This window comes from Pseudopodoces humilis, chromosome 21 (assembly GCF_049639895.1).
Source record: "Pseudopodoces humilis isolate 2021_Gansu_Grassland_sample_001 chromosome 21, ASM4963989v1, whole genome shotgun sequence".
Taxonomy (NCBI): domain Eukaryota; kingdom Metazoa; phylum Chordata; class Aves; order Passeriformes; family Paridae; genus Pseudopodoces; species Pseudopodoces humilis.
Genome location: NC_142220.1, coordinates 3,328,542 through 3,355,135, shown reverse-complemented (window position 1 = coordinate 3,355,135; position 26,594 = coordinate 3,328,542). Strand labels below are relative to the sequence as shown.

Sequence of the window (26,594 nt, the reverse complement as noted above, 5' to 3'; positions counted from 1 at the left end):
AGGAGTTTCAGATACTTCAGCAATCTGTCACAGGAAGGGGAAAAATAGACAACGAACTCCCACCCCTCCAGTCACACTCCACTAACTGACCCCAGAAAAGACTTTCAATTTTCCCCAAAAAAAAAGATTCAAATTTTGGCTTTGAGTTCTACAAGCCAAGTCAAACCACACTACTCTTACATGAAAGTCCATCTTTAGTAAAGTAGAACTGGGCTGGTTTTGTTTTCCAGATTGTGAGTCACTGCAAAAACTTCTCAACATAAAGACCAGCTGGCAGTTATATATGATGTCCTGGGAGCACGAGCACTCCTTAGAGAAGACGCCCTCTCCTAGATTTTCCTTCCTCCTGGAATCTTTGCCTTTTTACTGCCCTCAAACTCCCTGAGACCCTCCTATTTTGGTTTGGTTTTAATAAACACACACTTGCTGTCCCAAATTATTGCTTTGCACCAGGCACGCTTCAAATGGGACTGTACAGCAACACATGAGCTTTTGTTAGATATCACTGAGAAAACTGGAAACAGTTGATAAAAACGTGTAAGGGAATTTTTTTTCTTTTTTTTTGTTCTTTCCTTCCTTTCACAGCAGAATGCAGAAACTGGATAGAGCTGCATGTTTGCCACAGCAATATCCAAACTGGTTCTTTAATTAAAAGTCAACCTCTTGGGAGAACATTTGCTCAGCTTCCACCAAAGAAAAAACAGCAGTAAAATGAATGAGTTTAACATAAAATAAGAATATATTATGAAAAGCAGTGTCAAAATAGAAAAATCTAAATCTTTTTCTTGGGATGGGCTGAAATTAAAGGCTTTGACTTTTACAAACATTTTCTTCCCTTTTAAAAATGCCAACCTGATAATCATGTTTCTAATATTCACAAGTCAAACATTCTCTTCCAGAAAAAAAATTCTAAACGAGTAAGATGCATTTGTAACTACTTGTAGGTGCAGCTCCAATTTGAGTAATACTCTACAGTAATCACACCTAACCCAAATTTATTTATTTAGTCTGGAGAAAATTAAAAATCAGCCATAAATAAAACATAAAAATGTAAAAACTAAACTAACATTAAAAATTAGGCATTCCAAGCACCAAAAAAATCTTTGGAAGTTGAAAAAATCAGTGGTTATTAGAGTAGATCCTGAGTGCACTCACATCATACAAATTCTCAAACGTGTTCCTAAGTAAAGTTTTACTCCTGCCTTGCCTTGTACAAAAGTAGGTCTTTATGTCCTTTTAAACTAAAACTTCTGGCTGCTTATTTTTTCAGTTTGCACACCTGTCAGCAGTACACTTTTAAATCAAACTAGGGTATCGACTGATTTTACATTGATAATTTAATTTCCCAATATTATGGCCATCAGCACTCCCTCAGGAGCCAGGAATACAAACCCACCCATGTTCTATGGAACCATTTTATCATTTGGATAACTAATGCAAATGCAAGAGAAGCAGCAGGTGAGATCACTCTGAGAAGGACTCAGAGGCACAACCCTTTTGTGCCTAGAACCCAGGAAAAGAAAAAAAAAAACCAACAAAACCACAGGCAGCACAAACAAAATGATACTCAGGAACAGTTAGACAATTTCTTGGGACACACTCAGTAACTAATTTAAGAAGTTAGTGAGCCCTGAGAGCCAGCCCAAATCTACTAAAATCCACATTTATTCACTTTACACCTGTTCTATGCAACACAATGAGCACTTACAGAATTTTTCTGCATATCTACAAAAAAAGTTTGCTCAATAAAGTCATCGGCAGCACACTGCCTTTTACAACACACATACTTTGATAGGGGCGAGTGAGGTATTTGCTGCTCAGAGCTTCTGGGATGACTGGCAAAGCTCTCTTCAGATAAGCTGCCAATTTACAAGTCAATGCAGCAGGATCAGCCTCAGATTTACTCCTTTGGCCTTCTAACAATTTCTTTGTTATGAATCGTCTCCTACATTTTTCAAGACTGGCATGATGAACTAGTGATCCTTCCCTCAAGAGCACAAATCAGGGGCAGATTACTAAATGGTAAAATAAAAGCATGCCAGGTTTAATTTAGAGGAGGGGGTACCCCAGGTAAGATGTTTGGGAGGATGGTAAATCTTCTCCCACGGCAGACAAAAGAAGCTGTATATCTTAGTATCGTATCTCAGTGTCTCCATTTAGACAATTCTTCAAGAGCATGAAAACATGCTCAGATAAAAATTACTACAGACACACAAAATGCAGCACCTGATTCCCAGCTAAATTCTTTCACTCTGAAGATAAAAGCATGCTGTGAAGTAACGGGTTAACAGAAGCAATGGTCAATCCCCCACAAATGCTCAGACAAGCAAAATACAACTAGAAGTATTATTTAATGTATTTTAAGATAAATATTTTGTCTCCCAACTCCAGTGTTGTGCATTTGTTTGTTTGACAGATTGATGATGATCTCAGCTGAAAACTAGATGTGTAGCTCCTCCTAAAACTAGTTTTCTGATGAAGAAAAAAATCAATAAACAAAAAATGAAGGACTTCTAGGCATCCTGATTAAACCTTTCTCTCAAAATTCTGCAACATATGAAAAACAGTAACTATAATGCAACAGTGACAAGCCTCAAGTAGAAATTACAGTGGACAGGGAATGGCAAAAATGTTTAGTGATACAAGTATACACAGGATACCTGTCCCAACAGTTCCTCCACCTTCTGGGGATGCAAAGGGGTGAGAGGGAAGGGACATTAGACACACAAAATTCCTCTACCAAAAGTGCATCCAGCAGAATAAAAGGAAATAAATGTTATTCACACAGTATATTTTTACTGTACCATGACTAAGTGGTATATATTAAAGACATTTTATCTAAGATTCTGCTTCTTTAAATAGTTTAAGAGTATCATTTTATATTATAATAATATTAATTTTACTATCATATTATAGTAGAAAGTACTCCTACATCTAAGTTCAAGATAAATCACAAGCTCCCCATCAGAGCATAAAACCTGAGGCTTTCTTGGCCAGAGACATTGCTCTGTGATCTTTTAATTCATTGTTCAACGAACAATGTAAGTTAGAAAAAACTACAGCAAGTCCATACCCCCGTTTAAGTGGGATGTAATTTATGTGTAAAAGCTTGGTTGGCAGGAGAGTTTGACAGAGATGGCAATTATTCAGTACTCTGCTCTCACACTCTTCAGCCCCTAAGAGTACATCCTGGAAGTGGCTGTAACTCAGATTGCACTGACTGAGGGAAGGTAAGGGGAGAAGGAATGCTCATCCTCTCTTCTGGGTAAAAAACCTGCACAATTCTGTCAGGAGCCAGTTCAAGCAAAGGGAGGAGACACTCCTTTGAGCCCTCCAGCTCAGCACAGGAACTCTGTCCCTGTGTTACACTTTGCTGGCTCGAAGACAAAGATATGAAATAACCGCCTCCCCCACGTATCTAAACACAGCTAAGAACCAACTCTGGCTCACCCAGAATCCAACAGCTCTGCAGCCCCTGAAGGAACACCGGAGACACAACTCTGCACCCCGCCCCTGCTCTGACCCCCTCTCTGCACTGGCCCCTATCAGACACAGAGATCCTGATGACAGACAAACCTTTCCCTGCCTGTTAATGCTGCTCTGATGCCCGGCATCTCTTGCTGGATTATGACAAGGCTGAGATTTCCATCAGTGCCACCCCTGCACAGCCACGCTCCCAAAGCAGGTGTTTGCCCAGGATGAGGCACGGACTGAGCTGCCTGAATGAAAAGTTTGTACTTTCTTTGCAAAAGGGCAAGAGCACGGCTGGGAGAGAGAGGGAAGGAGGGAGGGAAACCTTTAGGCAAACACTGAACTAATGAGAAACACCCGTGACTTGCCAAAATAACAACACAAACGTTTTAACTCTCAAAAACTCAGTAGAGAGCAAAAGCACCTAAGGATAAAAATGCTTACACTTGCATTTAAGAAAGTTTAACTGAAGTCATCCTGACCAAGTTAGAAATAAACATAAATTATCAAAATGGTTTCTGATATACCTAAATACCACATAAAACCTGTCTATGCTTGTACAACAATGCAGAGAGAGCTATCTTCTGATTTGCCAAAACTCTTAGCACATTTGAAAAATGGCATACACCCATTCTCTGCAGAACTCATTTTAAACTTGGATGCTCATGTAAAAAATATTACCCAGACCTAGCCAGTTAAAATCATAAAAATATTATTTCCCTGACATAAGCACTCCCAAAAATGTAATAAAAATGAAAGGTATTGCAACTAAGCAGAAAATGGAGAGTTTAAAGTCAAGAGAGTATTTTAGACCTTTTTTCCTTCTGTGAAGCCAGATCTCAATCTTTATTCAAAAAATTTCAATTTGATTGCAGGACATTCCTGCAACAGGTAAACTAACATTTTAAAAATTATCTCTAAATCAATTTAGTAATATATGTACTTATTTTGATTCATTTAGGTTCTGGAGCATATGGATATAAGTTTTAAAAAAATATATAGACAAACATACAGAGCTTTTTAAAGTACTACTTTGAAGTCACAGAAGGAGCTGATATCATTAACTCACCAAAATAAAAACGAATGACATATTTAGCAGCCAGAACTTCCCCCTTTTGAAAAGTCATCAGCTAACTACTCGGAACTACATTCCTTTTTTTAATTAAGATGAAATGCATTCACACTAACAACCTGTTCCTCCCCCCTTCCAAACCGGCCAAATACTGGAACAACAGCAGTGTCTGCCATCCTATAGCCCAAATCATAACAGGTTACCTATAAGTTGAACTACTCTCCTGGTTCAGAGATTAAAAATAAATAAAATTTAAAAAAACAATAAAATTTAAGCTTGAACTCCATTCTGGAATGAGTTCAAATAAATACAAAGTGTTTAAGTTTAAATAAAAGAATTTTTGAAGCTTGGTGAATGAACCAATTAAGGACAAACAGAAATGCAGGCCTTAAAAATTTCCCAAATTTTCCACTAGAATTAAAAAAAAAAAATCACAATAATACTTAACGAATTTTAACCCCAACATGAGTTTTAAAGGTTGCCATATCTTAAGATAAACGTAGTATTTAAATGCAAGACCTCTGACTCAACCTCCACCTTTTAATCTTTGTGTTGAACTCAAACTAGGTTTACATGCTTGCAATGAGGCCCTGTGCACTTTTCCCCAAACTATAACAATGCAATCTCCATTTTGAACAATGCACCTCATTTCCCTCCTTGGAAAGCTACTTTTGTCTTAAAGCCAGTAGATGCTGAATCCAGTTAGAGCTCTGATCTCAACAGCCTGAAATTTCTCGGTGTTTAGTTTTTTGGTTTTTTAAGCCACTTCAACTTACATGTGCTTCCTTTCCTTTCAACATGAAGTTGTATTTGCAAGCACAAGCCAGCCTTTCCTGTATTTAACTGAAAAGACCTCTCTGCAAGGCATGCCTCTCGTTTCCCTTATTTTTGAATTTAAAGTGAATGCTCCACAACACTTTTGACATTGTTTGCAACACGTCCTGGTGGATCGCGCATTTCTGCGGTCACCAGGTTCCCCATGAATATTTGTAAAGCATCCCCTTGTTCCAGCAAGTGCCGCCCGCCCTCCCTGCTCCTCTCCGTGCATGCGTTTGTGAGCATCTTCCAATGCTCCCCGCGTCCCCGGGGTTGCCAGTGATAATTGGCATACCCCTCTCCCTAGGAGTGCTTGCGGGCACATCCTCGCATCCCTCATATCCTCGCATAGGAGTGCGGACCGTATTTGCCAACCTAGAGGGAGCATGTGGGGTGCCCTCGACTTGTTTGAGTTCGCCCACGGACTCTCTACCTGGGGTGCTGCTGTAGGTGCTGTGGCTCCTGAAGCTGCTCTCAGTGCAATAACTGGCATCGTCTTCATCCTCCATCTCTTCGGGGTAGTCAGAGTCGTCGTCGTCCTCCTCCTCCATTATCTCCTCCTCCTCTTCTTCCTCGGAGTCCTGGTTATCCTCGGGGTCTCCCTCCTCCTCCTCCTCCTCGGACACCATGCTCTCCTCCTCCTCCTCGCTCTCATGATCGTCGTACACCACTTTGCTGATGCTCCTCCTGGACGAGGCAGCCCTGCCTTGGCTGTTGCAGCTGCCTCCTGCGCCTCCTCCTCCCCCTGCTCCTGCCGCCCCGGCCCTGCCCCTGCCCTTACCGCCGCTGCCTCCCCCACCGGGGGTGCTGCTGCCGCCGCCGCCCGCCTTCCTCTTGCCGCCCCCCCCGGGCGAGGCGGGGGCGGGCGACGAGGCCTGGGCAGCGCCGGCTCCCTTCTGCTTGGGCCCCGCCGCCTCCGCCTGGGCCGCGGCCGCCCACCTGCCGCGGCTGCTGCCGCGCTGCCGGGAGCGTAGCCCGCCGATGGGGCCCGCCGGGCCCGCCGGCTGCTGCTGCTTGGGCGGCCTGCCGCGCCGGCCCCGCATCGCTGGGCGCTGGCCGAGGGGGAAGGGAGGGGAAGGGCGGCTCGGGAGGGCGCTCGGAGTCCGGACAGGCGGCTACGGGCAAGCTCCGCGCCCCGCGGGGGGCGCGGGGCGGGGGCGGGGGGGGGGGCCGGGCCGAGCGGGCCGCCGCTCCACGGGGATCGCCGGCCCCCCGCTCCGGATCGCCGCCGGCCGCCATCTTGTTCCCCGCCTGCGCCTCGGCCGCTCCGCGCTGACTGGGGGAAGCGGGACCAGGCCCCGAGCGCCTCACGTGACCGCCCCGCCCCCCGCCGCCGCCAGGGGGCGCGCCCGCCGCGGCCGTGAGGGAGCCGCCGCGACGGGGCGGCCCCGCGACCCCCGAACCCGACACCGGCACCAAACCCGGACCGGATCCGACACCGGTATCGACATCGACCCCAGGCACCGACAGCGGCTCCGGATTCGACCCCGGCACCGACCGCCGGCGCCGACATCGGCACCGACCCCTTCCCGAATCCGAAGCCGGCACCGGCCGAGAGAACCGGCACCGTTCCTCGCCCCTTTATGCTTCGCTTATCTCTTTCCCCTCCGCCGGCACCCGCCCCCCGCCCCCCCCCCCGCCCTAGCTCACGGTCCCGACACCGCCGCTCCCTCAGCCGGCCTTGTCCCCGGACTCACCTTCTCCCCACACCAGAGTCGCTGGGCTTGTGGCCAGGATCTCTCCCAGAGCTCGAGGGAGCCCACGGGCCCGTCGGGAACAGCTCTGAGCGAGGTACGCGCCGGGCCCCGGGCAGGGGCTCCCCACGGGGGTTTTCATTCCCCGCCCAAATCAGAACCCCGGGTGTCCCCTCGGGAGAGGCTTCCCTCCGCCATCGGCATCAAGCAGCTCCCCTGACCACTGACACTCATCTCGGGCCTTGCTTTGACTCCTTACCTGTTAAACCCCTTTTAAAGCTCACCCTTGCACAGCCATCGCCCGTGTAAAGCAAACACAGATCACATATGGGCCCAGCATCACCGTTTTGTCCATCCACTTTCTCTGTTCTCTGTTTCCACAGTTCTCTGGAGCACTAGGAGAGAGATGGGCTCTGTCTGCTTTGTATTCTCTCTGGTTGTCTCATTTGCCAAAGCCCACAAAGAGCTAAAAACCAACAGAAACAGTTGCACAGTTGGGTTTCCAATGCTGCCACTTGAATTCAGGGTATCAGTGTCATAAGCAAAAGCAGTACAAACTGAAAGCCAGCCCAAGGCACACAAACATCTTGTATTTCTTACAACCAGCTTTCCTTTTCATTGCTAGATCGAGACAACTTCAGGATTTCAGAGACACAAGTCTTACCATTGGAAAATCAGTCTGTTTACATGTTCATTTCTTTCAATCTCCTGCTTCTGAGCAAGGTAAAACCCAACACTGGTCATGGCACAAACATGGCAGCAACATGTCCAATGTGTCATTTAATTTGTATTCTTCAATAGGAATTTTTGAAGTCCTTTTGTTCATTAACTTGTTGCTCAGGCTGAGCACTTCATTAGACCCACAAACCTGCCACAGGATCAAGCACACAACACTGGCAGCAGGGTTTAGCCCAATTTGCACTCTATATCTAGCTTTTTATCTGCAGCTCTTTTATATTCAGTGTTGCAGCTGCACAGGCTCAAAGCCCTGGTCTAAGCACAGGATGATACACACAGCAGCAGCCAACATTGACCAACCCCATTTACACCTTTCTACTCAATTTGTATTCTGAACCTTTCCAAGTTACCTTTAGATTGCTTATGTCAGGCTGATTTTTGCTACCTCTTAACAAGGTTGCAGAGGATTGTGGTAACTCTTTAAATACATGAAGACACAGACACACATTTTCCATTATCTCCTTCTGGTATCATGGGAAAAAACACCTGTGCATTCTGCCATCTATACACTGAGAATCTAGCACAGGTGCCTAGTGTACCTACTGCACCAATCATACAGCCTGCAGCATTGTGAGAGCATTATCACCTCCAAAATACTGTGGGTTTTGTGTATGTGTGGTAATCAAAGGTGCTGAGAATCATGTGCTTCTGAACTGTGAACCAGAGTATCTGGTCTCTTAATTGCATCCCTTATCAATTGGTGATGTGGAAGTGCTTAATGAATCGGACTTAATAATTTTCATTTTTATAGGTGGAGAAACAGGCACACAGAGACGTATGTTACCTTCAGGGACAGAATATAAATTAGTCCTTTCCAAGACACAGCTCAGTACAGAGAAATCAACCCCAACCCCAAAATTTGTCCATTCCACTCAGAGTAGAACATACTGACTTGGAACTTGGAGTTCCTATTTGGAGTCTGCTGGTAGAGTTAAATGAGCATATTTGTAAGTGAATTGAATACAGCAGGAAGAGGAATTTTTGGGTGGAGGCCCTACCCTGCTTCCATCCTTAGGACAGATGGAGAAAAAGCCTCCTTTCACAAGGCACTTTGGAGAAGATGAATAGCCCAGTTGTTCCAAGATGTCCTCTGGGTGGGTTCCTTTCTCCAAGGATAAGGGAAAGAACTTAACCTACAGCTCGATGGCATTCAGCAGGAGTGAGTATATGCTCTTGCTCAAATTATTGAGATGCTTTTGTCCAGTCCTTCACTCCAAACTAATTCATAACTTGTGTTTGGAATAGCATTCAGGTGTTAAGCTCTCAAATCAGCTCCACAGTTTTCACAGCACTGCTGAGTAACATTACACTAGAGCTCAGCAGCAGACTGGAAGTCAGGTGTAAGAAGGAAGAGCGTACATGACTTTTGCTGAGGTAGTTCAATGTAGTTCCAATTGCTGTTTTATTTAGATGATGAAAACCAAAGTATATCAGTATACTGATATGCTGAATTCTACTAATATTCAATCACATCATTAGTAAAAATAAGCAAAAATAACATTGTATTTGCTGTTTTGAAAATATACTGATTATCTTGTCCCCAACAATCCTTATACTTGTACAATACTTATACAAAATCTTATACTTGACTCCAGGAAATCTAGCATTATGCTTTTGTCCCATTTTTCCCAATTCCAGATGAATAGTCCCACAAGTATCTTGTAACAAGCCAGCTTTAAGTGAATGCCTCATCACAAGAATAATTCAACAGATACCTGTAAAATCTTCAATGAATGTTGTTTATATAAAACTTTAGTTCATTGCTTTGTATTTCTAAGAGTCAAAACCAATCTAAGATATACTTTGAAATGCTAGAATTCAAGCAGTATAGGTCACATTAACTAAGCTGAGGTGTTCAGTAGTTAAAAAAGTGCTTACAGAAAACAACTGATTCTGATAAGAATGTTCTTATTTTAAATTCAAGATAGCTTTTCTTGTCAAAAATATTGAAAGCAACTACTACCAGTTCCAAGAAGTCCCTCTGTATAAATATTCAGCTGCCACTGCAGGGTTTTTTTTTTTAAGACTTCTACATACATTTGGTACTGACAGTGTATAAATACAACTGAAACATGTCACGTTCCAAAGTGACTCGAGCCTTTTAACTGTGTGTGCAGCTCTTTCCAAGTTACACAGCCACAGCAAGTTATGGCCCCAGCACTTCTGCCACAACCATCTCATATTTAGCCAAGAATTGTAGTATTTTAGGAAGTTCTCATGATCACATAATGGAATTCTACATGAAAATATAAGCAAACATCCAGCTTCTCATCCAGTCAAAAAGATTTTAATACACAAGGTTCAAACTTACAATTCCCATGTAACTACAGAGTAACCAAGCTCCTCCTATGTAGAAAACAACTTTTGACAGCCCCAATATGGAGTGCTAATACATCCTCGTCATAAAAGGAATCAATACAAAATAAATGTGTTAATGAATTTCAAATTCAAATGATTTCCAGAACTTCAATGGAATAAGTCTGAGATTCTCTCAGGTGGTTCAGTCTTTGTAATTCCCGCAAACTTCCTTCAATCTTGTTGAGTTGAGAGTAGAACCGTACCTGAAAACAGAGACATTTATAGTAAAATGCATTTTAATTCTTTTCAAGTATTATCATACTGTGGAACTATCTGTGGTTCTGCACAGTTTAAGATATTTAAACTAAATAAACAAAGCAGCTTTTGAAATCTAAATGAGACAGGCAACTGCAATTCACGCTCAGGACAGAGCATACAGAGGACACACATTATTTGATTCACTATATAATTTATTGTTGTCTGTCTCCTTCTCAACATCTATATTCTGAATCCAACTGACAATCAAATAATTATCCCAGAAGATGCAACTCACCTGGGCTCTCACAAACTTATGCAGGTTTGAAAGCAACTCCTTTGCTTCTGGCAGCATCACCATGACAGTGAACTGAGCATCAAGCAACAGGCACATCCAATCCATGATCTGAAGACAAACAAGAAATGTACACTTACACTTCCAAGTCTGGAAACATTTGGCTTTAAAAGCTGAACTCTGAGACATTTAACTACTAATGCAAAATGCATGGGTTTATATTTTCAGGCATATTTTCAGGTGTATTTGGGTTTTGATTGTTAAAGTGTTACATCTGACTTCATACAGGTTACACTGACAGACAGTACTTTGTAAAATGAATGTGGAAGTCAACTGGCTTTAGATATTGCCAACTACTCACCAAGTTACACACCCCAGAAACTGAAGGAAACACAGCTCTCAGAATGAGCTGCTCACCTGATTTATCGTGGGAGAGCGTATTCCAGGAAGAGTGGTGTTAACTTTTTCACTGCATTTCACATATAGGTAATATAAATACCTAAGAAACAGCTAAAAGTAGAAAAGTCAGAACATTTGTAAACGACAAACATTTAATAGACCAAGAGGTTTTGTCCTGCACATGGTAATATTCTTAAGGATTTTTTAAAATTTAGTTTTTGTTTTTGAATGCAACATAGATGCCTGTATACTACACATTATAAATAAGTTTTATGGTTCTCTTACACTACCCATAGCTGGATGTTTGAAAATTCTCAGCAATATTCAGTGTAAATTACATTCAGGGGTAATCACTGTTCTAGGAGATGTGTCAGAGCTAAGATCAGCTTTGTTTTGATGTGCAAGGTTTTTCCAAAATCACTGGAAAATCACTCATATACACACTCAGGTACACACAGCTCTTGAAGTTGTATTTCAGATTTTGAGAAGTGGGGGAATTTGGTGGGGTTTTTTTCTTGAACTGAGGGGATCTAGATTTGTATTACATTTGGGATTGTACAGTTTGTTTCTCATATTTTCTAAACTTCTGTTTCTGACAGAATCGACTAAATTACCGTGTCTTTTTCCTTTCTTAAAAAGCATCTATATCAAGCAAAGGTATTATTACTTGCTAACAGAATATGAACATTTTCCAGGTATGCTGAGTCATAAAGAGTTTCTTACATCTTCTAAAATAAGCAAGGACTACAAATATCAAGAAAATATAAGTATGTATATAAGTATGTGGAAAAATGTGATATTGCTTAATATGAAATCTTATTAGGCATCCTAATTTCATTTTCATGCATTAGTTTGTTATTAAGACTCCTGAAAGAATGGTGAATTTCCCATAACTTAAAGAACCTCTCTTCCCTTCCCCATGAAATGATAAATGTTTTTACACTTTTTAATGTTAAAATACTTACAATAGCTTGTCGAGCTGGAAGGTTTTTCAGGTGAGGCAAAAGAAATGTTTCAGTGTAAGCTGAATGGAGAACAGCATTTCTGTGCAGTGCTATTAAGGGAATAACACTGCAGAAAAAAATACCAGTTTCTACAAACCAGACTTAATTCTAAAGAAAATATTTCTCCAGGTTTTTGAGAGAAGTTCTATTTGAATCTTATTTCTATCATGAAATGTCTACAGCAATTGAACCATCATGATAGATTTAACTTGAACAGTTCTGTCCACTGCAATGGTGTAATTCCCTGATGTGTTTTAACAGGCAAATATCCAAAGCACTGATACCTTTTCTCTTAAGCAGAGAAAAATTATTGCAGAAGTGTAATAAAACTAAGTTTAAATTGGTGTAGATACATTCTAAAAACTAAATGTTTCTATTTCTATTTTAAACAGTTTTTCTACTGAGTAGGAACTGCTCTTATGAGAACTCAGAAACTTTCAGCAATAACAGAGGATGTGCCTTTTGGCAATACCAAATATAAACATCCACAGCACATGCAATGCCCTGGCTTCCCTTCACCACGCAGAGGATACAGCAATGCTGCCTTCTGAAGTCCAACAGGGCAGGATTCACCATCACTCCTGGACTGGTTTTCCTTTGGGATTTTGGTATCACGCATGTCTTGGTCCATCTCTGCACTGAAACCATTTTCTACAATTTCAGTCTTAAATTCTTTATTGTCCAATTCAACATCAATGTAACAGATCACAGAATCTAGATTTACATCTATTTTTTGAAGATGGGCTTCACTCATGCTGTGGAAGAAAATTTCAGACATTTAACATTTTTAATTATTAGCTTTAGAAACAGGAATGCCATCAACATACATAACAAAATCTTTGAAGCTGATTATGAAAACAAAAATAGACTAAAACTTGGTGAAGAGAAAAAGGAAAGTCTGATTTCAAATTACCTTAAAAATGTTTTCAGGCAAGCATAAGTAACTTCTTCGGGAATATCTGGAAACCGTTCTAGGCAGATTTGTAAGAGATGCATATCTTTCTTCTCCAAAGCAACAGCCATTAAATCTGGACATAAACTATAAGAATATTAAATTAATAGGTTGCACAGTCCACTCCAAGAACTACATTGACCACTAAGGTAATAGTACTAATCTTCCTCCCCAGACAGATTTTTATGCAAAACATCAACTTCATCAGAAAATAAGCACCTTTGGTATTAAATCTTAATAATTCAAGAGCAGCTTATAAAGAACTTAATTTCTACTTTTTTAATTTTAAAGACTACTCCTTACACTTTAAAAAATGCAGTCACTACCTGTAGGACAAGTCCCGGGTTTCAGCGATCTCCTGCAGGAAGTTTCGAGGGTAGTACTTTGGATTTCTTTTACATCTGTCTGTAAGGGCAGTGACCACATAGCCAATGGTGGCTTGCAGATCTGGGGTTGGTGCTTTTGCCATCAGTTTTTTCAATTCAGTTTCCAATACATAAGTAGATGCATCCTGGAACAGACAAATACGGTGCAAATCAGAAGTACAAGGCACATGTTTGAGAACTGCCCTGTAGAAGCTGACCTATTTTGAAATTCAAGTTACAAAAGTTTACAAAAATCCCTCACTACTCTGTGTTTTGATAGGATAGTTTCTCTCCAACATGAAAGAGCCAAATGAGGAAATGCCTCACTCTGAACTCAGGTAAGCAGTAACTGCTCATGGATTCATCACTTGTTACATCAGTGACAATACCAACATGTCCAGCCACAGGTGAACTGTAGATAAATTTCCCTTCCTGTGTGACCTATCACAGCACTTGCAGCAAGTTCTAGAAACGAACTAAAGAGCTTATTGCTGTACTTGCAGTGGAATTCCTGACAATTCCTCTGACTTCCTACAGCTAAAATGCCTTCAACAAAATTAAAGCCATAAATAAGAACTTAAACAAGCAAAGTTCAGATGAAATATCCTCCCTTACTTACAGTAAAAGACTGTCATTAAAAATGAACAAATTTGTGCAAGTTTCCAGAACTAAGCTGTTATAAGCCCTGTATTGTACAGTTCTCAAAACACACTCCTATGACAAAACTTAATTTCATCACACCCAAATGCTGTTCTTGCACAATAATGGTAAGAATAATAATATCCTTCACCTGTTCCAGACAGCTTGGTCAACCTGCTATGTGCAAGAGGACATGGAAAGAGGTAACAGCTTAAGAGACAGCTGGAATATTCTGAGAGTGTCTAAACACTACTCGAGGATATTTGGGTTACTTACTTTGAGATTTAGTAAGAGCTGCCCAACTGATAAGGTCTTAGGCTGTTCTTCAGGAACAGTGCTCCTTCTTGATCTTAACTGTGGTAAAGAAAAACACAGTTATTATTCAGCTCCAAAATATTTTAGGGATTTCAAGCAAGATAACAGGACACTCCATGTGTCAACTTGCTGTCCAGACTATGATTATTAACTCCAATCCCAGAAACAGTGTTAGAAACAATCAGAAACAGATGAAGTGAAATTTCTTTCAGCTGCAACACCTAAAATAGCAGCATGGGGAAGAGACAAGACAAACAACAACCTCAAACGACCCCAATGCTAACTCACATTCATTCTGGACTCTGCTTTCAGAGCTACAGACTTCTGGGACTGAAAGGAAACCACCAGCTCTTCATCTTCCAGGGTATTCCAGTTCACAAACGAGGACACATCTGGGAACACACAAATGAAACTACATGAACGTAACACTTACAGCACATTTATTGAAGTATGAATATTGCATCAACTTCTTATGCTAATAGATACTTTCTAAACTATAATGCAAGTGATTTTATGCCAAGAAAGTTGCCATTTTATTTCAGCAGCAGGTTATTTTATGACCTTTTTTATACTGTTTTTCCATTTTGCCTCTGGGAGCAAGAGAATTAAGTTATTACACAATTTATCCTGAGTATTATTTGCAATGTTTTACCAATGCAGTGTTTAATTAAAACCATTATGACAGTACAATTTTAAACTGAAGTTCACAAACTAAGGTTTGACATTGCCCTATCCAATTACAAACTATTCGGAAATACTTTTTAGGAAAAAGCACTTTGCTTTGTTTTCAAGTATTCATCACCAGCATTCCAGTGTTCTCAGTAATTTCAGTATTGAATAACAACCCAGGTTAAGTGAAGCCATAATAAATTCAGATGTTTGCGTGCTTTGGTGTTCCCAGAACCAGTAAATTTAACAGCTGAGAACGCAGTACAGTGTGAAGTTGCTTCAAGCTGTTTAGATTCTATTATTTTTCTAGGACTATGTTAAAATAATTTTTATACAATTTCAGACATCTTCCTTTTACAAGATCTTAACACTGTAATTATGAAAAAAAAATCTTACCAGGGGTTTGATTGTCCTTGAGCTTTCCCACAGCAGCTGCCAAGGATGATGTTTCACACTTGTACATAATTACAGTCAGCACTTTCCCATGAATTAGAAAAAACTTTTCCTCATAACACCACAACTGCAAAATATTAAAATGTATCATTAATGAGATGAGCAAAAAAGTGAGTTCCTTCACTGATGTGTAACTCCTTATTGTAAACTTCAACTGGAAGTCAGTGATCAGATTATTTTAAATTATTTTTGGTAGGTTTAACATTTGTTAGCAAATCTTCATTAACTGCTCATTTTAAATACAGAAATTAAATGTGTTGAGTATTTTTCCAGGGATGTCCTAAAATACAGTGGCTGCTCCAAGGCAATAAATCCACTGAAAATTTCATTTTTTAATGAAATTAAATGAAATTAATTTCATTTTTTAAGTTTCCTCCTGTGTAATTTTAAGACAAAAGCAGTCAGCTGTTCTGGTTCACTAGTGCATTTATTCATTAGGTGTCATTTTACCTATCTGACTCTTGAGTAGCTTGAAATGCTTTTCAGGCATTCATAGAATCGTTTAGGCCCTCAACTGCAAATTGCCTGAACAGAACAGACACTGCTGGGTTTTGTGTTCAGTGATTTTATTCACACCAAATAATCATTATCATGAGAAGTGACAAGGTACTAAATGATCACAGAAATTCCTACAGATCACCATTCTCCCAATGAATATTCTGACAGAAACTACTCATCAACAGTATTAATTTTGCTGCAGAAGTTGCAATTAATGCTCTTCCAGCAGCAGCAGAGCTCTGCAGCCCAACACTCCCTTCCCTGTTTGTCAAATCCACAAAGCTCAAGGACCTCAAACCCATGGCTGAGCTTTACCTGGCCACTGGTCCCCAGAGGCAGCTCCTTTGAGGTTTGCAACGTCTGAAATTTTGTATTCCATATGGTCAGGCATTCTGAGGGAAGTAAGAAATAGCTGAGACCAAAATGCAACATAAGTGCTACATTTGCCTTTGCTACTTTCAGTTACAAAAGCTGGAGGAAACAGAAATAACTGTTTCAAAACAGCTCAGCCAGTATTTTGCATTAAGAATTACATCACTCAGGCTCAATCTCAATTCGAACAAAAACTGGTTTACCAGTGAAGAGATTTGAACCAGAAGCTAAGACAAGAGGAGCAGCACAATTTTCCCAACTACTGCTTTGCCCAAGGAAATTTTACAACACCTTAATATGATTTTTTCAAGTTACCTCTGGGTTCTTTCCCAGGTACAGCCAGACTGCCCAACACTGCAACGTGGTCTTTGTCCAGGACAACAAAAGATGTTCCTTTCAGAACAGCTCCAGATACTGAAAGGTTTAGTAGTAGTGACTTGGACAAAATTTCTTCTTCTTCCTCCTCTTCTTCAGTATCTTGCTGCAGGGGTATCAGAACCTGGTACACAGAGTCATTAGAATCTGCCAAAAGAAAAATAATAATCACCCTTTTACAGTTGTTTTTTGTGGAAAAAACCTGTTTGATATCATATGGCAAAAGGACATCCAAAACCAAAAATATCCAGTGAATGCTGAAAGAAGAATTAATACAGGATAATTAAAGAACTTATTATGAACCAAAGAAGCAAAATAAAGGTAGAACAATAAAGGTGTAATGAGACCTGAAGGGTACAAGTGATCACAGGTAGGAACAGTTTGCTTTTGCAACCATTAAAGTACCAATAATCTTTAATTACTACTTGTAGCTGTTTAAGGAAGTTTAGAAAACTAAGAATATGAAACAGCAATTCATAAATATGAACATTTTATGTCCTTTCATACAATTCTTTGCTTCATTATCACAACCCATTAACAAATTTAACTTACACAAACACAGAAGTATGACCGTTTGGTTTGTTATATGTGCTGTGAAACACAGTGGCTTGGCTGATTCCTGTTGTTCAAGCTTGTATTTGTGTAGACTACTCAGCTTAGGTTTCTGTATATAGACAAAAAAATCCTCATCCTAAAAGAAAAAAAAGAAAAGAAAATTTCCCTTAATTTACACAAAGAAGATATAACAGAAATTCAGATACCTGTACTGCTTTATTTAGGATTAGGAAACTATTTTCTATAGGATGTACAGAATAATTTGGAACAGTCTGCAGACTAACAAGTAAAGAAAATTCTTATTTGATGCAACAAATGGATTTGCAGGAAGAAACATTTGCATAAAGACAGATTCATGTATAATTCCTTTTTTAAGAACATACATCCTATTCAATAGTTCTTCACAATGAGTGATGAAGAGTCACACAATGTCTACTGTACTTCATCTTATTAATTGTTCTCTGCAGCTCTGACAGCCTGACTTCTCAGCCCTGAATGCAACACAGCTTCCATTTAACTGCTGTATTGACTAAATCACGATAATGATTCCACTAAAAGCTGATAAAATCAAATTAAACCAGTGATGGATTTTGAAAAAAGTACTCAGGTCTCCTGCCATGAGAGTTTTTAAAATAAAAAGTATTTAACTCACTTTCTCAGTAGTGAAAATTAAGACAGGTTGTTGGCCTTCCATAAAAGCTCCACTCCACCTAAAATCAGAAAGCAGGGTGAACATCCTCCAAATTCTAGGTTTATACACAAGTCCTATCACTATTCCTGATGCACCTTCTAATTTTTAGGAAATCTCTATAAATAATTCCAAGATTTTAAAAACAATATGTTGTAAGAAAACACCCAGCCCCATGATCATGGTCTTTGATTTCCCCCCATCTCCTCAAAAGAGGGAACAACTTTCATCATCACAGTCGATTGCTCTGAACAAGAATCATCACAAAGTGGCATCACTTACCTGATGACTTCACCTGAGATGACGTTTTCAATCTCCTGCTGAGGGGCTTCCAAGAGCACATCCAGCGTCCGAACCCCCCCTCCCCTGAACAGCACCACCGGCCCCCCGTGGGGCAGGGAATGGATCCTGTACACATCTGCTGAGAGCTGCAAGAACAAAACCAAATCTCTGTTCTCTGCTACACTACCCTGAACACGGAGTTCTTTATTCATTATTCTACCTTTTTCCAATAAACTTTTAACTGAAGAATGATGAACCTGTAAGATTCTTAACAACGTAGAGCTAGTAGTTGCTGATTTACTGAAATGCCACAAATAATGCTAATCACTACCCAACAAAAAGCCAGGAAAATGTCCTGATGAGCATCACATTCTTGAATCACACCAGAAAAAAAATGACAGGATCAAGAGGTCACACAACTGTTCTACAGCAATACACAAAGTGATGTTTAACACCTCAACCAGCAGAACATGAAATCTGTAACTGAACACAATTCATCATCTTTAAAAAGTCCTCAGAAATGCTGGCCTTGGCATAACAATCACTTTAAGAGAAATATTCTGATGATAAAGTCAGTGCAAGTGGATTCCTTGCAACATTCCACAAAATCATGAAGCACAAGTTAAGCTAGAATGTAATATGGCCAATACAATGAAAATTAGAGCACTTTTCCCCTCCACCAGGATCCAAAACACATCGAAGAGAACACATGAAGGAGACTTACTGTTGCTTTAAAGGCTTTGTCCAAGTTAATGTCTTCATTTTTCCAAATTCTTAAAACCTTTAAGAGAAGCATCATTTTTAGGTAAAACAGTAACACAACTTCTCAGCACTCAAAATACCAGCAAAGGCAACAGGAGGAAAACACACAGGGAGTATTCACAGTGACCTGAGTGGGAACTGCCCCAGGGGGGAGCAGAAACAGCAGGAATAAAAACCAAGCTCAGAAATCCTGAATTGGAAAGAAAGGACAGCAAAGAGTAAAAAGACACATCAGAACTCCAAATGAAAATAGATCAGCGTGATGGAGACAGGTGTGATCCAGATGGCTGATTTTCACAAGCAATGCAAGTCCAGGAGTGACATTTCATCGACAACAATGAAAAGCCAAAGGCTCAGCATGATCTAAGTAAATGCTACACATGCACAGAGAAACTTTTAACTGTGAAACAAGCAGAAAAACAAAGATGGGGACGTGAATTATTGTAACCATTCCAGTACCATGAGCATGCAGCTGTAAATGTCACCCAGGCTGCGAGAGAAGAAATAACTCATCCTTAGGGAGTGTATGCATGAGGCACTGGGGATCTCCTGTGTTTAAAGGGCTGCCAGACCATGGTGCTCAGCACAGAAGCTGCCCATGTCACCAGTGTGCCAAGGGCTCCCCACACTTTCAACCAGAAATTTCACACTGCTGATTTTTTCCTACCTACATTCCCTCAGGAGGATCCCACCAAATCCTTTTTCCCTCTAAAGAAGGATGAAGGCTCTCACCTTGTCGTCATGAACTGCAATGTACTCGTGGGTCTCAAAGTTGCACACGACAGGACAGGTGAGAATCTGACCATGTTTAACTGACCAACAGCCCAGGGGCTTCTGATCCGAAATCTAGAGTCAGAACAAAGACACTGCAATTAAAATGTAACACATGAAAGATCACTTTGGGGACTTCTCTCATGACAGAAAGTAAATGTGAGGCAGCCACATCTGACCTGAATTAGAATATTAAAATATGGAAACTGCTATTCTCAGAAACTCCACTTGAGCATTCATGTTTCTATCCCTAACATCAACAGTTTCAGAATAACAGGAAAGAACTCTATATTAATTAGATTTCTTTTCATGTAAGAAATAACTTTGACCTGTAAGAGTGTGATGGGCTTATGCCATGAAGCACAGGTACAAGGCACGGCTTTTTCAAAAGGGCAGATACTACTTTGATCACTAGTGTAATTTGCTTTTACTGACTAATGGAATCATACACAGACTTGTGGTTATTCTCTTCCTATTTCAAGGTGAGTTATTGACATCAAGAGCATGTGGATTTTGCAATCTGAACTGTTCTGTGTGATTCACACCCGACTGCTCTGAGGGCACTTGAACCCCTCTCCTCACTCTGGAGTACACTGGGTGTATTTACAACACGGTTGTGTTGTCACCTATGGTCCTGGCAGCGGGAATGAACAACCCAAAGGAGGTTGTATCGTCAACCCACTTAGATCATGGAGTGGTCCAGGTTGGAAAGGACTTCAGACCACCAAGTCCCACTCTTGCCATGGCAAGGACACCTCCCACTGTCTCAAGGTGCTCCAAGCCCCGTCCAACCCGGCCTTGGGCACTGCCAGGGATCCAGGGCCTGCCCACCCTCACAGGGAACAATTCCTTCCCAATATCTAACCTAAACCTACTCTCTGTCACTTTAAACCCATACCCGCATGGATGTGATAGTCAACTAAACACAGAAACCCAAATACTGGCCTTAAAGTTTCTTATTATGGTCTACTGAATAACAGAGACCAGAACACACTTTCATTTTCAGGTGCTGTAAACTAGTCTTCCTGCTGCCAGCAGGACGGCAGCTGACAGTGAGCTGACAGCCCAGAACCTGGCACTGCAGGGAACACGTACCTGTGGCTTCGGGAAAGTGTTTTTGGGACGGGGAATGGACAAGAGAATATCAGCAAAAGGAGAGACCCGCGAAAAAGCGTCCGAAACGCCCCGTGTTCCCGAGCAGAGGGAGCGGAGACAGCGGGGAGCGCAGGGGGCAGAGCATGGCCGGGCCGGGCTGAAGTCGCTCCCAGGCCGGGGCCGTTCCCTGTCCCGCGTCCCGCCGGGGATGGCGCCCGGGGACAGCGGGGCCTGGCCCGGGCAGGAGAGAACGGCCCTGGCCCGGGAGAGAGGGAATACAGGAAGGAGCGCGGCCCCGGCCCTGCCCGGGACAGCCCCCATGCCGGGGCGGCGCTGCCGCCCCCCGAGCACGCGCGGGCGGTACCTTGAAGAGCGTGGCGGCGCGGCCGCGCTCGGTGGGCAGCACGAGGTCGCGGCCCGGGCCCGCCCCCAGGCCCAGCCGGGGCCCCCCGCCGCCGGGGCCCGGTCCGCGCAGCGTGAAGCTCTCGCACAGCGCCGCCATTTTGGCCAGGTCCGGCTCTCGCGAGTGTTGGCGCGGCGCGCGCGCCCCCGCGTGACCCGGGGCGGGGCCGGCCGGGGTCGGGACGAGCCCGCCGCTGTCGCGACAGGGAGCGCGCGCTGCTGTCGTGCGGCCCGGCCCGGCCGGGCCTCGCCTTCCCCCGAGCGCGCAGGGCGGCTCCTCAGCGGGCTGCGGCTGAGGCTGTGCGAGCACGCCGCGTTCCGCCTGTGTTAGAAACTCTAAGTATTGTAAAGGCTAAGGAAAGCGGGTAACGGTAGTGTCAGAACAGCGCCACAAAGCGGCACAGTCGGGGCTCCGTGCGGATCGCCCTCTCTCAGGTATCCCCGGGGCATTTCGTGCACTCTGCCCATCGCCCCCGCCGCCATTCCCACGGCTCGGCTGGTAGGGCCAGGGTATGCTAATGAGGGGTCAGGTTTATGCTAATGAAGGTCACGTGCACGCCAATGAGCGTGGTCACGTCTCTGTTAATGACGGTCACGTGTATGTTAATGAGGCGGTCACGTGTGCGCTCATTCGCTCGGCGATGACGGTGAAGCTTCCCCGGGCTTTGAGGCGCCCTCAGACCCAGCCCCGCTGGTTTCGGCCTCCCCGTGCGGGCGCTCCGTGCGGCACCGGGGGCTCGTCCCAGCCGGCTCCGGTGGCAGGGCCGGGCACACTGACCCAGCGGCTGCCGGGATGTCCCCGGGGCTGCGCCGCCTCTGTCCCCTTTGCGCCGTGCGATTTCAAATTAAAAACCTTTCCAGTCCCCTCGTTGTTCCCCCTGCACTGTCCCACGCTGCTCTGAAGCTTTTCCCTCCTGAAAGAGCGCTGCAGTTCCTCTGGAGCAGGGAAAGCTTCGTTTCTATGGAGAAAGTCTCTGTAAAAGCTTGTAAAGAATCGTTGTGCAAGGGAAATTTCTGTTGGCTAAAATTAACTGACTTGGAGACGAGCCTAAGAGGATTCGAGTGGTCTCTTTTCCAGTATTTTCCAGTTATTTGGTACAACACTGAGCTGCCAAATCCCGCATAAAGAATTCGATTCCCCACTGAAAAACTTCCTTGTCAAGCAAATGGTCATTTACAAGTGAATGGGCTAATGCCAGACTGATGGGGCACCTGCTCCGGTAAAACCTTTACAGAGCTGGGGCACAACAGAACCCAGGAGAGGCTGGAAGTGCTTTAAATTTTCCTCACAAAGCTAATTCTTTGTGCTATTTAATTTTGAGGAAATGACTTGCAGAGCTGGGCTAGAAATGTCAATGGTACATGTTAATGAGGAGGTTCCTGCCTACAAGAGATGCAGTAAGAGGAAACAGCCACCGTTGTAAAGAATAGTTGTTGGTAGTTTATTTACAACAAAATGCAACGAAAAATACAATATTAAAAATAATAAATAACTCGGAAAAAACCAGAAACTAAGTGATATGAGAAAAATTACAGTCAAATTCTCCTGCTGAGCCTTGCACTATCGAATGTGCAGAGCAAATCAAGACTTGGTCCTTCTGTGATGGTGGTGATGCATTGCCTGATGTTGCCATCAGTGCTCTAAATAAAAGAAATTAATTACTGGACATAACAGAATCATGTGGAATTATCACAGAAATGAAATAAACCAATAAAACCTGTTTTAGTGACACCACAAAACTACAGGAGATCATAATTCAATGACCATGCTGTTCATTTAAAGCAAAACATTGTTAGACTTATTTAGCAATTTTAACTTACACATAGAAAACCAAGTCCAAACAATGGCAACAGAAAATCTCGTATTGACAAGAGCTTGAATTCTTTCTTACTGCACTCACTAATTCATAAAAAGCATATACATTTGGCTTATTTCAAAGGATAACACATTGTTTTGAAGTTATAGTGCAGCAAGCTTCAAAGCAGTTTTAGCAAAGTATAGCGGTCTTGTTACAAACTGAAATTCAAGGAACAAATATTTCAGTTTCAAAGTCTCTACAGCAGCAATTAATGCAAATTGGCTACTAGATGTCACAAAATCACCTTCCAGAATAATCAAAATGTCAAAGAACAAAGTCAAATAGTTTCTTTCCATAGGATTTATCCAGTCCTTTACAAAATAAACCATTACATTCATAAGAAATCCCATTAGGTACGTGTTTCAGGAATGTGCTGCTCCTCACAGCTTTTGTTGATCCCTCCCTTTTTGATTTTTTTAGGAGATTGACCCTTCTGAAGCTGCACTGAATTGCCAGTTGTTTTGTAATGATTGTTCTATCCAAAATACACAAAAGTACAAGCAAAGCCTGGAGGGTTTTTATAGAAACCTGAACAAACTCATCACGATTTTTGCTCTGAACTGTATTCTTCTTAATAAAAAATTCCTTGCCAAGTCCTAGCAGAGCTCCATCATGGAATTCTTGTCACTGTGGCAAAGAGGAACACGGCTGTGTTCACCATGCTCTGAGGCTGTACTCAGTACATAATCACAGCATTCTTTTTTGCAAACAAAGTGAGGAACACCTGCAAAACTCTCTATTTTAATCCTAATAAATGTGTCTGAAACTACAACAGAAAGGGAAAAATCAGTACTGAAAACAACCCTTTCTCCTCAAGGTGCTACACTGAAATACTCAGACCTTCCTTCTCATTTCATTTCATGTGCCTGCTGGGAATATTCTAAAAAAAAAAGCTATCTTACCCTAAATAGCAGCCAACCAAACAGAAAAAGGCATTTAAAGATCATATTGACCAGATGGGTGATGACTTCCGGGTAAAGCAAGGCAGAACTCAGCCCTGGGTACTTCCACAATCAGTGAAAACCTGGGGTATTCTTACCCAAAGCAGGGACACATTACAGATCCTTGAACTGGCTTTGATGGGGCAGCAGCGCGAGGCAGAGGCTGCTCCTGACCCTGCCAGGGGTGAGTCCAGCGTGGGGACACTGAAACCGGGCACAGCAGGGGGATCCTGTCTCTCTCTTACATCTCTGCCACGCAGATATTCAAACCTGTCCTGTTCAGGTAGGCTAATGATTTTCACAAATGACTTATCCCCAAACCGACTTCATATCAGGATCAATGTGTTGGAAATCAATCAGTTAAACACCAGTAAAGATGGGACTGCTGTGGTCTAATAATCTGTGTCAAACCCAGATTCCAAAATGTGAATAGAAACAGTCACGTGTGAGCACCAGGACACTGAATAGAGCTGAGCAAATTTGTCTTAGACAAATTAAAAATCCATTGAAACAGATTTTCAGGTGGAGCAAATCTGAACTACTTTGGTATAGGCCAAAGTCAGGCAATGAGAAAACAACCAAACAATGCTTTCCCTTTGCTGCCAATGTTCCAATCTTGATACTAAATCAATAATGACAATGAAAACATTACACTTGATCCTATGATTCCATAATGTGCACCCTTATTAAGCTGAAATCATAAACCAACGTAGGGAAGTTTTGTTTTCAGTATTACTGCGACTTCTTTTTAAACAAAACAGCATCACTGTCAGGTCACCAGTGACTTGGAATTACCAGCTCTGGGAAGAAAAGTAAAGCCAAGCATGGATGGGACATGGGAGAATGCAGGAAGTCAGACCACAGCAAACTCACAGAGAGCTCCTGGATTTTGCTGGCTGCAGGATTTTCACTATCAGACAAATGAACACTTGTTTCAGTGCAGGTTGGCAGTGGCATTACTTCTGCTCCCAAAACATCCCCCTAAATACCACACATTCCACAAAACTTGTGCTGCAGCTGCAGCCAGTGAGGAGCTCTGTGCATTTCAGCCACTGTGCCCAGGCTTGGGCACCCCCAAACTGGGTGTTCAATATTCAGTGACAGCTCAGCTCAGGAGAAGTCTCTTTATTTCTCAATCCATGAACCATCAGTGGTGGCACAAAGTATCCCTCCACTGGGATCATAATTCAGGTAGGAGCTGTCATTCCCTGGGACTTAACAGTGGCTCATTGATGTCACCAAGAGACAGGAACTGCAGCAGCCACGGAACAACAGCTTTTGTGGAAGAGAGCAAAGTGCCCCAAAGCGGGGGCAGCAGGGAAAGGGTCTCACCCAGTTCATGCTTTGAAGAGGAAGGAAGAGACCACTCCTGCAATTCATTTTTCTCCTTCTTCCACTGTCTACACTTCCCTCTGGGAAACATCCTTGTCTACAATTGAATTCCTGAGATTGAAGAGTGATTTCACACACAGACCAGGAAGAACACTTCTGGCTCCTTAACATCACCCACAATTTCTCTGCTTTTTGAAGTGACTGATTTTGTCCCCCTTCCCCAAACGAGGCAGTGCCTGGACCCAGCTCTATCTGATTGTTCTGTTTACCAAAGATGTGAGGCAGGGAAGAAAAAGGAGTGTCCTGTTTTCTTCTTTTTACATTCAAGGTCTCCCAGCCTAACTACCACTCTTCTTCCAGCGAGGAAAAGATAGAATTCATTGCTTTTGTTTCTTAACTGGCACAATTCAGCTGCTTTTCTCAATGTCACAGAACACCACTGATGAACACCAACACTCTGAGCTCACAAAAGGACAGGGGAGAGCTAGTAAAATACATTATCTACAAGAAATAGGTGATTCCTTTTACAAATTCTGTGCAAGGTAGAAATAGTTCAATGGCCTCAAAGTCAGTATAATTAATTACAACTGGGGCTTTGATACAGTGATATTTTAGGTTTGAAAATATTTGTGTTTTGTGTTTTAGGCCCCAAATCCTGAGTCATATTAAGCGAAATGTGGATCTGTTGGTGTTCAAGTACAATGAGCTACAGGTTAATGAACACACAGGAGAAGCCTGAGAGTGGGAAAGATTTTAAAATTGGTTATAAAAGAAGAAAATGGGAGGGTTTTTTTTCTGTTAACCCTGCATTCTAGTTGGCACTAATTTGCCTCAGAAGTCCTTGGCAGATTTACTTAATATCTACTCCTAATTATAAATGCTGTGACCTAGATGAGGGTTTGCAGGCAGAATACTGCTACAGAAAGATTGGTTTTCGTTTATAGCATCCCCTCAGACTGTTCCATTGATGTCAGTAAGATGCACCATATGGCTTGAAACACTACTTTAGGAATATATAAACTACTTTCTCTTGCATGCACTTTTTCAGAAGGTTTTAAGGATCAGGTCTGAAGAAAGGAATCATCTTTCCACACTGGAAAGATTATTTGAAACAAACAAAAAAACCAACCAACAAACCACCACGACCTTTGTAGCAACTGAGTTATGTCACTCTTGCTGTGGCAGACATGGCTTATCAGGAGGAAGCATGCAGGGTTAATTTAAAAG

General features: G+C 42.3%; 3 protein-coding genes across 13 annotated transcripts in view; all 3 read right to left on the bottom strand.

Annotated features, from left to right (window-relative positions):
* Positions 1–6,402, bottom strand: part of BPTF (bromodomain PHD finger transcription factor) — a 54,806-nt gene extending 48,404 nt beyond the window's left edge. For all 11 annotated transcript variants that reach the window (XM_088065339.1, XM_088065342.1, XM_088065338.1 and 8 more), the window contains exon 1: positions 5,793–6,402. In XM_088065339.1, coding sequence (XP_087921465.1) covers positions 5,793–6,402 — 610 coding nt within the window. The remainder of the gene's footprint in view (positions 1–5,792) is intronic.
* Positions 6,403–9,679: 3,277 nt separating this feature from the next.
* NOL11 (nucleolar protein 11) lies at positions 9,680–21,338 on the bottom strand. The gene is made up of 18 exons (XM_005526669.3): positions 21,198–21,338; positions 19,700–19,813; positions 18,930–18,986; positions 18,206–18,351; positions 17,888–17,945; positions 17,233–17,371; positions 16,621–16,827; positions 16,249–16,325; positions 15,379–15,502; positions 14,602–14,705; positions 14,275–14,352; positions 13,321–13,505; positions 12,956–13,081; positions 12,576–12,797; positions 12,004–12,082; positions 11,057–11,149; positions 10,643–10,750; positions 9,680–10,352 (listed from the first exon to the last, which is right to left on the bottom strand). The coding sequence occupies exons 1-18, from the start codon at positions 21,333–21,335 to the stop codon at positions 10,239–10,241; spliced, it is 2,169 nt and encodes a 722-aa protein (XP_005526726.2). The 5' UTR covers positions 21,336–21,338; the 3' UTR covers positions 9,680–10,238.
* Positions 21,339–22,653: 1,315 nt separating this feature from the next.
* PITPNC1 (phosphatidylinositol transfer protein cytoplasmic 1) overlaps positions 22,654–26,594 on the bottom strand; it is a 77,054-nt gene continuing 73,113 nt past the window's right edge. Inside the window, 1 exon segment of the mRNA XM_014255767.2 lies at positions 22,654–26,593. Within this exon segment, the coding sequence (XP_014111242.2) occupies positions 26,535–26,593 (59 nt within the window). The 3' untranslated portion in view covers positions 22,654–26,534.